The 12,615-nt window shown below is 30.4% G+C and overlaps 1 protein-coding gene across 2 annotated transcripts in view; it reads left to right on the plus strand.

The window, feature by feature from the left end:
• The first annotated feature begins 5,879 nt into the window (after nt 1-5,879).
• bur (GMP synthase burgundy) overlaps nt 5,880-12,615 on the plus strand; it is a 52,091-nt gene continuing 45,355 nt past the window's right edge. Inside the window, exons 1-4 of one of the 2 annotated variants that reach the window (XM_035364666.2) lie at nt 5,880-6,061; nt 7,075-7,177; nt 11,064-11,155; nt 11,718-11,832. In XM_035364666.2, coding sequence (XP_035220557.1) covers nt 5,982-6,061; nt 7,075-7,177; nt 11,064-11,155; nt 11,718-11,832 — 390 coding nt within the window. In that variant the 5' untranslated portion in view covers nt 5,880-5,981. Of the gene's footprint in view, nt 6,155-7,074; nt 7,178-11,063; nt 11,156-11,717; nt 11,833-12,615 lie in introns of both variants that reach the window. The other variant, XM_035364667.2, reaches the window with a different exon arrangement.

Consider the following 12,615-nt stretch of genomic DNA (forward strand, 5'->3'; position numbering starts at 1 on the left):
ATAATAAATTTTAGTTTTATTTTTATTCACACTTAAATCAGCTTTTTCTGTTGTTTCTTCTGCTACATTATTTCGAAATAATTTCTACCTGCTGATTAAGAAAAGAAGAATTTCTCTTAAATTTTTAACCAGTTTTTAAGTCCTTCAGCTCTGGAATCAATTATCGGATAAAGGTGAAACATTCTTATTCCAAAGATTAACTTGATAATGAATCAACGATTTTTATAGAATTTTCGCATTCTCTAAAAGCTTATCTTGTTCTAAATTATCATTGCACGTGATTTCCAAACTTTTTAAATTAAACATTTCCTTTAAAATCTTTAGTTTCTTATCAGTATGTCGAGAATTAAAATGCTTAGCTGAGCCATGATTGAAGGATATTTGACGGCCTTAGCTATAGTAGTCAGAGAATACGTTTTTTTTTTAATTATAAATTTATTTGCTGGTCGTAACTATTGGAAGCTTTTATGGAATAATTATTAAGTATATTTTGCTCTTGATAAAGTGTATGTTATACACTGACTACCAATAAGTATTTGGACACCTATGCAAATGACGATATCTGGGGTCCTAAGGTACGTCACGGACTCCGCCGGTATATATCGTGTAGGAAACAGCATAGGCTTTAGTCGCATGCAAGATGCCTCACGGTCCGGACCTCTCAGATTTCGAGAAAGATATAATTATCGGGTATCACAAATGTGGCCGATCCTTAAGGGACATATCTAGCGATCTGAAGTACCCAAAATCGACAGTGGCCTATGTGATTAAGAAGTGGAAGGTGAGCGGTGATTGTCGGAATGTGCCCCGAATCGGCAGACCAACGAAACTGGGAGATAGAGACCGAAGAGTGCTGTCCAGAGAAATTCGAAAAAACCGCACCCAACCGATGGCCCCCATCCGCGAGGAGTTTCAACAGGCATCCGGGAGTATTGTTTCAATGAATACCATCCGTAAGGAAGCACATATGCTCGGTTAATGTGGTGCAAAGCACATCGAAATTGGACCGTAGATCAGTGGAAATGGGTTCTCTGGAGTGACGAATCAAGGTTCACACTTTACCGTTCGGATGGTAGGGTCTGGGTCTGGCGTCTACCTGGAGAAAGTCTCCTGCCAGAATGCTTTGTGCCAACAGTCAAGTTCGGCGGAGGTGGAATTATGGTCTGGGGGTGTTTCTCCTGGTATGGGCTGGGACCCTTGGTCCCCATTCATAGTAAGCTCAACTCCGATGCCTACTGCACTATTTTGTATCACAATGTGCTTCCTACGTTGCGGCAGTTTTACGAGTTGGACCCCTGTTATTTTCAGAACGACAATGCCAGTTGTCATGTTTCGACGTTAACCAAGGCTTGGTATGGTGCCAATGGAGTTCATCGAATGGACTAGCCTGCCCAGAGTCCAGACCTGAACCCTATCAAGAACCTTTGGGACGAGTTGCATCGCCGAATTCAGGGGTGCACTACCCGTGCAAAATCGGTGAAGGAACTACTATGTCTTCTCCAAGCCGAGTGCGAAGAAAATACCACTAGCTGTCATACAAAGACTTGTGGAAAGTATGCTCCGGAGGGTCCACGCTGTAATTACCTCTCGTGGAGGCTCTACCAACTATTGATTTTGAAAAAAGTTAGTTTTTCTTTTCTATCACAGGTGTCCAAATACTTATTGGTAGTCAGTGTATAAACAGTGCAGTTTATTAGTATTTATATTTCTTTAAAAACTTAATTTTGGAGCAAGATCTATAACTGGGTATTTCTGTATGAAGAAGTATTTTCTAATCCTTTCTTTCTGAACATTATATTGTTTAGCATTTAAAGGCAAGAATTGTTTTAAATTTGCTTTTATAGTGAAATATATACATTCAGTTATAGGAATTTCAATCAGGGTTTTGGATTATTTGCTAAAAGAACACTTTTATAATTTTAAGCAAATATGCATTGCTTTCTAATAAACTACTTATTGAGGTAGTTGATTTTGTTATTTCCGAATACAGTCCGCAACAGAATCACTCCTATCATAGATTCTGTAGCACTGCTGACGACTGCATGCAGAATAAATAGCATTTTATAATCTTAAAGCTGAAGTTTTACTTCAAAAATAATCATAGTATTTTAATTTATTATCTTATGTATCGTTTTGGTATCTTTTAAGCTTTATGATTGGAACTGAGAGGGCGATAACTCAAATATCGTCTCAAGCGGGAGGTCTAACTACTTCGTAGAAAGAAACCTAGCTGTTGTGCTACAGTATGTTTTTGTCACTCAACCTTTTCGGGTGGCCTATAGGGACCAATGTTTTCTGTATTAGGGCCATTTAGTCAGCTATTTTACAGGAAGGAGCAGTAAAACAAATCAACAGGGTCATACACTTTCTACTCCATATTAAAGAGTAAATTTTAAATCTCCACAATTTACTGAAATTTCCTGACACACATTTAAACTGGTGAACGTGAGGGACATGTATGTTCCAGCCCCCTGAAAAAGCTAAGAAATTCTGTAGTAGGTTTAAAAATCATGTAGCTATGTTTTCTGTATTTATATCTTTGTGATTCAAATGAGAATACACTTTTATTTAAATTATTTGGATTTGAGTTAAAAATTAAGAAAAAAATATTTAAATATTTGCGATAAACTCTAAAATTATTATATATATGCCTTTTTTTTACTGATACATTTTACGCAAATCTGCTGAAAGCAATTACCCATAGAAGTTATTGTCTAGTCATTTTTAATGAAATGAAACTACGGGAATAAGTTTCACTTATTTTTTTATGGACTCAGCTGCATTTTATATAAAAAATTATACATTTTTATGTGCTCATAGTTTGATGCGCACATGTTTTCCTGCATTCTGTTTCATACAAACTGAATAATAACACGAGATCGGCTGAAATATTCAAAACATTTCTTGCGTAAGTTTTTAATGTACTTGCAATTAAGATTGGACCAATTAGCTGCCATTTTGAATTATGGTAGAGCATGTAAGTACTATCTGACGAAGGGCCGATGCCTTCGAGAGGTATATTTTCATAAGACCTGTCACATATCTAATGCAAAAACGGGATAGCTTATCTCAAAAAGCTGTCTATTATTTTATCCTTCTCTAAGCAAATATTTTCAAGTATCTAATGTAGTTAATTAAGCAAAACATCCTAAGAAAGGAAAAAAAAAGCTGCTGATACATTTTACTTATTATATAGTTATTATTTATATTATATAATATTCTGATATGCATTAATTAAAAAAAATCAAACTTTTCTTAATTTGGGGCTCTCACAATCAAATAAAAATTATCTACTTTTAGAGAAAATTGAAGCCATGCGAATCATAGATAATCGTGTACAGTGGTTTATATTTGTTTTCGGTCATTTGTTTTTCAGTTTTATTTGTAAGTACCAATAACTAAATATTAGTGAAATAGCCTAGCCGCCCAGAAGGTACAGGGGTTAGGAAAACCGACTGAGATAGCAAAGGGGCTCGGGTTCGAATCCCGCGAAGGCATGGCTGTATTTGTCCGTCCCCCAACCTATTAATCGCCTCCATAATAAAGTGACCATTGCTTCTGGCCTTAGTAGCGGTCAAAGCCTGCGGACGGTTTGGCCCCGCCATTGAAATAAAAAAGTGAAGTAAGCTTATTCTTCTTTCACGTATACAAGTTTTAAACTTTAAAATTTGCTTGTGAAACAAATTATTCGAAAGGTTTTTGATTAAAAAATGAATAAGAAAGTTCTGGACATGAACTCATATAAGTATTTGAACAAACAGCTTATATTTAATATGAGCATGAAAATAATAAACATTCAATATTTCGTTACATATTTTTAAACTAAAATTATACTTTACATATGCTTTGGCTTGGTTTCAGCAAATGTTTTTCGTGCAAAAATGTTCTACTTTGTTATATTTCCTCGTAAGAATGACTGCTTTTAGAATTTCTGCTTTTTTTCCTGCTGTGTAATTCCTGCTTTTAAATGAGCTTTGAAAGTAATGTAACATTTCCCTATTCTTTTCTTCAACTCACTCTATCCACGTCCGGTAGGAGAGAATATGGAGAAGTTTTGATTACTTCAGGACAGTTGTCTAATAATCACAAATGAAATTTTAAGACTGTTTATTTAGGATCATTATTCTGAAAGAACTTGAATTTATTTTGCACTCCAAGTTTTCCTGCAAATGTTTTCGGGTTTCACTCAGAATATTTGTACTTTTATACTGATCCGTATTATTTTCTATAAAAATTAAATTTCCTATCCCAGAAGCAGCGAAACGTTCCCGAACCACTATGCCTTTCTTCCCTTGTTTAACGCAAGGCATTGTTTTAGATTAAATTCTTCATTTAGGCTTCGTCACACAATAATTTGTACATGGAACCCAAATATATTAAATTTTTACTGAGATGCAAATATAACATTGTTTCAATGAGATAAATTTTTGCTTATCGTGGATTTTGTCAATGTAAGCATATTTTTACCCCCCATCGAGTGGAACTTTTTCTCCTTGTTAATAGCCCACTGTATCCATAGGCCCTAAGTTAACATTTATTGCAACAATTCTACCAAATCTGCTTCAAATTTTAAAGCACTAGTTTTTGAAGTTTGATTTTTAATAAGATAAATCTCTGATTTCTTGGTGTTAGTTTGGTATGGAGCTTAGACTTCATTTTCAACAACTTTAGGCAATTTCCATTATTTTATAACATTAAAGATAGTTGAACGCATTACACCAAGGATTTTTTAGTTATTTCAAATACGTTTACTATCTTTAAAACGGTAAATAATTAAATTTCTAATAGAATTTGACGTTAAATTGTAACTTTTTATCATATTCACTTCATATATGGAAATATTAATATATTTAGCTAAACAAGTAATAATTTCAAAATAAATAAACAAGTAATAATCATCACTTTTGAATAGATTACTTTATTACAAAGAATGGATATTTTTATTGTATTTATTGCTTCTTTCTCTTGTGAGATTCCGCACCCAGTGCTTTAAGACTTTCCGCTTGTTCGGATTTTTTTCCTCATTTTTATGCCATTAGGAACTTAAGAAATATAGACTGCGAAAGGCCTCAACAGACCGTATGCCTTTTACACGAATGATGATCTGTGATTGTATTTATTGCGCAACAAGCAAGGCTTAAATCAGAGAAAAAATAATTATTAGGCGGAAAAATTGATGTTTCACTATTTAGTACAAGATCTATACAAATAGTTTAGAAAACAAAAAGAATTGAGATTTATCTTAATATTTAATTAACTTGACAGATCTAAACGTCGTACGAGCTGATACGGTTATCATATCAGTACTTCACTTGAATTATTTAATCACTTCATTCTGAAGAACTATCTCACTCGTTTAAGTGACTTCTTTCTGGTAAGACACAATTCTCAATAATAAAATTTCGCAATTTTTATCCTTTATTTTTTCTTATTTTAATGGGAAATTTTATTCATTGGTCTTGAGGCAATTTCCCATCTTTAATTTACTGAATTTAAGCTGGAAATAAAATTTTTAGGCTTCATACAAAGTTTCTAGCTTTACATTATCAAGTTATGTAGTTACTGAACGTTATTAAAACATTTAGTAATTAGAAGGGGCTGGTATTTCTTTGTTGGTATTGTAATGGTTAAAATTCTGTGCAAACTAAAATTGATTCAAGAAAGATTTTATCGTCCGATTTGCAGTTTATAGTTAATTAGTTCTCTTTTTGTAAAGTACTTTAAATTTTAAGAATGATTTTTAAGTAATATGAGTAAAAAAATTTAAAATAGTAATAATATTATCAATTTCTGTCCCTTTGTAAATAATAACTTAAGAAGTTTTACGGTTTAAGTTCTACTACTTCACACAGCGAAATCCGACTTGGCTGGCAACAATATGTACGGAGTTGGACAAGTGCGTTTCGTGCTGTGCTGCATGTAGTCTTAAGCAGCGAATTGAATTAAAGAAACATTGTGGTAAAAAACCGCAAAAAAATTTTATGTGGCCGGCATGTCGCAGCAGCAGGCCAAAACTTTTGAAATTTTGGAAGAATAAAGACAGTCTGAAGAAAAAAAACAGGTTAGATTGTAACCCCAAAGTTGGACTGTCCTAACGGAAAATGATACACTGATAGAATTTCCTACCGCTAAGGCGTGTGAAAATAACGTTTTGGTATTAATATTTTATTCTGTGCATAAATTTAACTTAAAATTCTTCATTTTGCTATGTGAAGGCGTGTTACAATGACTTGCAAAACACTATTAATGTCAGCGTCATCTTAACTCTGACTACATTTGTACTGTAGATGAGTTCTGTGTTCTGCTTTATGCTTCAAACTTTACGTGTTTTCTTAATTAAATATAGTTGCCTATTATATCTGACATATTCTTTTATGCAGTATTCAGTTTTACTGTGAAAACCCGTACTTTAATTTAAATTTATCCAAGACCGCATTAATGTTGTAAGAAGTAATTCTTAATTCTTATGGATATGTGTTGTCATGAAGCATTATGTATGATAAAGTATCGAAATTAAGCCAAGTTAAAGGCTATATTTGCAAATTAATTTAAATTTTATTGCATTCCGGGATTTATATTAAGTGCAGTATCATGTCAGCCAATTGGTTTTTCTTATTTATTGTTGTAATAAGTTTTATTTCTTCATCTTTTCTATTTAAATCAAAATTATACGTATGATTTAGTTGTTTCAATATAAATAAAAAGTTCGTGTGGATTTTCATTTAGAATTCTGTTGTTATGCGTGGTAATTTTATCTGCAGTTTTTTTTTTTTTTTTCATTCTTTCTTTCTTTTCTAATGATCCCCATTGCATGATTTTTAGCAGAGGATTGATTGTTTATATATACATATATTAAAATTCAAATGGCAAGTGAATTGCTATTTAATTTGCTAAAATAGATTAAAAAAATTTTTTTTTGATGTTTGTTATATTATTTCCCCATTCTTTTGTCTCTGGAATGTAATTCATAGATTCAGCTAAGGGTAGTAATTATTCATGTATATTACTTCTGAATTTGGGATATTGTGTGCTATACCTTTTTGCCAACTTATAATATGTATATTATTTGTGTAGGGAGAACTGCACCATGCAGGACTCAAAGTCTGGAAATTGTGTTAATGGAGTTTTCCATTCTGAAAAAGTTGTTATATTGGATGCTGGAGCTCAGTATGGAAAGGTAAATTTAAAATATTTTAGCTTTTACTGTTCAATTTTTTCTTCTCAATTTTGTAATATATTTTTTAAATTAATTTTATTGTTTATAAATATAGTATTTGGTAAAGCATATGAATTTGCATCTGTATACTTTTATGTTAGTTAATTTTTTGTCATATTAACAGGTGCAGTAGAACTAATGATATGTTAGTACATTTATTTTTATGCTAGAATTCTGAAGTAACAACTATTAAAAATGATCATTTTTCTGAAATATTAAATTTTTCAACTTCAGTCTTAACCAAGTAATAAAAAGTCTATCAAATGTAGGTGCATCAAATAGGCTTGTTATTTTGAAAAACTTAATTCCAGAGTTTTTAGAAACAACTAGTTTATAATAAATCTTGATATTTAAGATGTACAAATTATATATGTAACTAGTCTGACCACTGGAGATAACATGTTTCAATTCTGTTTAAAGAAATTTTAATGCTTCAGTAAAATAACTTGAGAATAGTAGATCAATGTATTTAATATTTAGCTCTATGTACTTTGTCATAAGCTTGTATCATTAGAGTAAAAGTAGTATTTTATAAATTTATTTCAAAATATTTTCAATGGTTAATGTGAGAACTGAAATTCCAAATCTGTTATTTTCATTTTGTCTTGTGTATTTAATCACATAAAACAACTTGCCTAAATTAAACTTTTTGTAACAAATGGGTTAAATTGCAAACTTATGAACATTTAACTATTTTTAGTTAATGCATTTTCTGATGTTAGTACTTTGTGAGTTCTAAAATTCAATACTTGATAGTTGCTTTGTTGTTGGTAAAGGGTTTTCATCCACAGAGAACCCGTTGGCGGCATTGCATTTTTACTCGCCAAGCTCGTGGTTCATTGACGATGAGGCGAGCCGTAAACGTGATTTTTAGCGCATGTAAATTCAAGTTAGCAGATAAAACAATATATTAAGCATATAGTAGTAAAAATTTACAGATAATAAGCATGTAGATATAAAACTAACCGGTTAAACATGATATACGAAAATAAATTTGTATTAAATTCGAGTTAGCACAGAAAAAAATATATTATTAAGCATAAGACAATATATAAGCATTTATAACGGAAATAAAAAATCATTTAAAAAATATAAATTAGTATTAATGTACTGAAATTTACTGGTTAAACATGATATACAAAAAAAATTTGTCTTAAATTCCAGTTAACACAGAAAACAATATATTCCTTACACCAGCAGTGATTTGCTAATTTTGATGACCATGGTGATGCATCAAACTATTCTGTCATCTTAGGTACTCAATAATATTTTTTTTATTTCAATTTAATCATCTATTTATATCACACCTGCCATCCTCTGAAAGGTTATTGTTAGAAAAGCATTAACAATATATTATCTTATTAAAATTTTACGCCATAAAAATTGATTTATTCTCATAATTTTAGATGACAATAACCAATAATAAAAATAAAAGCATTACTTAATTATTTAAAATGCACATGCACATTTTTGCAGTCTACGAAAACAAATTATTTTAGACGTTGGAAACCTCATGGTTCTTAGAGCTGTACCGGCATCTATCTATGAAAATATTTCTATCTATTCGTTGTTAAAAAATTCAGAAAAAATAATAGTAAACAAGAGAAGAATAATATAAATCTGCAAATGCGAAAAACAACGGTGGTAATTCAACAAAATAAACGCAAGAGGAATGGTTGCAAACTTCGAACAAGCGAATAGGATACATCCAACGGGTTACCAGGTTTGAACTGTAATCGCCAAAGTTGGCAATGTTTACATTTACCGGGTTCTCTGAAGTGCTTCCTTGGTAAATTTTATTGTATGAGCATATTAGCATTAGTTTATTGTGCTGCAGTGAAAAATAAAATATGCTTAAAGTTACAATAAATTTTCTATTAATTATTGTCTATTTTGTTCGTTTATGTTCTTGTATTTTGTGTGGTTTGCTTCCTTATAAATTTTCTTTCTCCTCCCTTTGTCTTTTTTTTTTTTTTTTTTAAATATCACTGTGTACTTATCTTTCTTGTTTTTATTTCATTCCATTTTCCATTGCTTATAAATTCTGTGTGGTTGATTACTTTTGCTTACTCATATTTAATGAGATTGGGATTGAGGAAGAGAACCTTTCTTTTATCTTGCATTGAGATTTTACTGTCTGATCATCAAGTAGTCTTTCATAATTTATGGTTGCTTTTTGCCTAAATTTTACGTTGGCATTTTTCTCTACTGGTTCATGTCTTTCGGGTCAACATATTATAGCTCATATGTAAGCAGTCATGCATATATATAAACTTTTTATCGTAGTTATTTAAAAATTACTAAATGTGAAAATGTTTCATGTTTCAATTTTTTGTAACTTCTAATAGAATAAGCTGGCAGTGTGGCTTTTCTCTATATTACTAGCTGCTTGCATAACTAGCTGCTTAGGAATAGTCATTATGAAAACTAAAAAGTATATAATGATTTTAGCTAGTCCAGCTAGTGTAATTTCTCGGGTTCAGTTAGTAATTGCTAATATTAGAGATGAACTGCATTTATTTCTTTTCTGTTGGGTTATCGCTTGGTTTGTTAAAAAGAAGCATATTAAATTTGAGCAAAGAATTAAATAGTAGATGCTTTGTTAAATAGTAGCACAATTTGTGGAAAAAAAAAGTATTTTATTTTGGGCAATGAAATCTTATTTCTTTTAAATCTGAGTTTTCTGAATAAATTTAAAACTGAAATATTTTCTGCTGTACTGAGTAGCAACATATTGCTTTTAAATCATCCAGTTTGTTAATCATAATGTCATTAAATTCATGCAAAATTCGGTATTTTTAATTAATCACTTTAATAAATCATAAGAACAGATGCATAAATGAGCACATATCGTTTATCATTTTCCATTGTATGGGAGAATAGAATAATAACAGAAAAGAGTAGTCGACTAGCATGAGTCCAACAGCAAATTGATAAGATGTAATGTAAGCGAAAGCAGGTAAGACCTTAAAAAGAATCCTTTGAAATGTTAACTTTTTTTTTTTTTTTATGTTCAAAATTTGGCATATTTACGTAATCTCTTTTTTTTCCATAGTGAGAAAAATATATATATACAGATTCTTCATTATTTAATAATAGATATGTAAATATGCATGAAATCTCTCATTGAATTTATTTTTTGAGGAAATTTAATAAGGAAAGTTCTTTCCTTATTCAGTATATAGTTTTTTTTTTTTTTTTTTTATAATAGACTGCCAGTTTAGCTAATTATTTTTTAAATCTTAGTACTTAAGAAGTTGAGTGTTATATATAAAGTAAAAATATTTCAGTATCAAACTGGCATTAATATTAAATTTCTCATCAAAATAATAATCAAATTTAACTTGTTCTATTGATTATTTAAAAAAAATGAAGTTTAGTAAACACAATTTGTATGATCAATCTTTTCATAGTATTTATAAATGGTTTTTATTTTATGAGACTAAATGCTGGCATTCTTTTTATTTCTCTCATATATATGTATTCTTCATTATATTTATTAAGACACTGATTATTCTGTGACAAATAACTACTGTATTCAAGTAACTCATGGAAGTGGTTCATGAAAATCAAATGGGAAAAAAATATTACTATCCTCGAAAAATTATCTGTGTCGTATATTTTAAGTAGTGAAGTACTATCCAAAATAAAGTTAAATTTCTCTAATATTATTTTACAGCATTGTTAAAGAAATAAAAATTTCTGATAATAATTATTACTTAAAATTCATAATAGAAAATGGAGATGTTGGTCATTTGCAATTATTTTAAATTATAAACTTATGCAATTTAGAAGAATTATACTGTTTTACAAATGATTTTAATTCAGTTCGACTTCGCATTTTCAGGTTATTGATAGGAGAGTGAGAGAATTGTGTGTTGAAACTGAAATTCTTCCTTTGAATACTCCTGCTGAAACTTTATTAGCTCAAGGCTATAGGTGATTATTTTCTTTAAATGAAATTATTTTGTTAGAGAAATGTAAAATAGGTGAATGTTTAATAAAGACCTAATTATTTTTAATCCCATGCAACTAAACTAGTAAATGTATTAAGTAAGTACTGAGTTTTTGCAGAAAAGTCTGTGGTTGTTTAAAATGTATTTATTACTGTACGTACCAGAATTATATTGTGATTTATATGTTTATTAGAATTTTTGCTTCATTATTATATATTACTATGAGGCATTTAAAAAAAATTGTGGTAAAAATGTTAATCTGAAGATCAGTGAACTGTTGTATGGTATGTTTATTGTGTATGTAATCCAGAATAGGGTAAATGCATTTGTATGATTTTTGTAATGTGTTTCATGTATGGAAGTATTATGTGGAACAGTACCTGAAATAGAGAGGAAGAATATTATATTACTTATTATCAATTGGATGATTACTTTGCTAAGTTACATTTGATAGATTTTCTGCTTATTGAAAGAAGAAAAGGAAATATTTAAGTCAAAACTGTTAGTGTCAATGTTTATTTCATTTATCATGTGCTTTATTTTAGAGCCATCATTATATCTGGAGGACCCAGTTCTGTGAATGCTGCTGATGCTTGTTCTCATGATCCTCAAATATTTACGTGTGGTTTACCAATATTAGGCATATGCTATGGAATGCAGGTAAAAATTCATATCAAATTCTATTTAAACAGTGAAAATAAAATCTCGGTGAAAATTCTAACAATACCTTAAGATAAATTTGAGTTAATATTACATTGGTGACCTACTGTTAAACGTTTTGAGAAAGTAAACGTTCTAAATATCTTCAAGTCAAAATACATTAAATCTTGAAGTTTTCAAATTATATGTACATTTGTTGTTTCTTGTTGGGGAGGCAAAGATTTCCAGCTATGTTCCATGTGCATTTTCTGGGGCCTCATGCTCACTTAAGAAAAATAAAATAATAAAAATTGAATTACAGAGTAAGAAAATCAGAAATGTCATTCTGAAAAAGAATTTGCTGCATTGAATTTAGTATCTCCTGTAGCAGATTATGCTTGGTCATTTTGGTGCCACTAGTCCTAAAATTATTGATGGACAGACTGTGAGTTTAGTGGTGCACATTCTGTCATGCTGGTTTAATGGGCCTTCCTGAATCGGAATTTGTGAATGATTTCGTAAAATGGCACATTCAAGGTTTCTCTGTAAATATTAAACATTCGCGAATTTCTGCAATCTATTCATAGGTTTACGAAATTGAATCCCATTTTGTGAATTTGGAGTTGCTTTATAGTGAATTTTCATAACTACCCTTTTGAGAATTTTCTGTGTGTTTGACCTCTTTCCAGGGTTTAGTTGCATAGTTACTAGATATTCATTAATAAGATGTTGTATTTTGTATTACTGATTAATTCAAGTCTTGAAGCTCGATACATTTCCGGTAGAAAAATGTTACATTACTGA

Source organism: Stegodyphus dumicola, chromosome 7 (assembly GCF_044657685.1).
Source record: "Stegodyphus dumicola isolate Sdum_Otavi_A_Nest chromosome 7, ASM4465768v1".
NCBI classification, from domain to species: Eukaryota; Metazoa; Arthropoda; class Arachnida; order Araneae; family Eresidae; genus Stegodyphus; species Stegodyphus dumicola.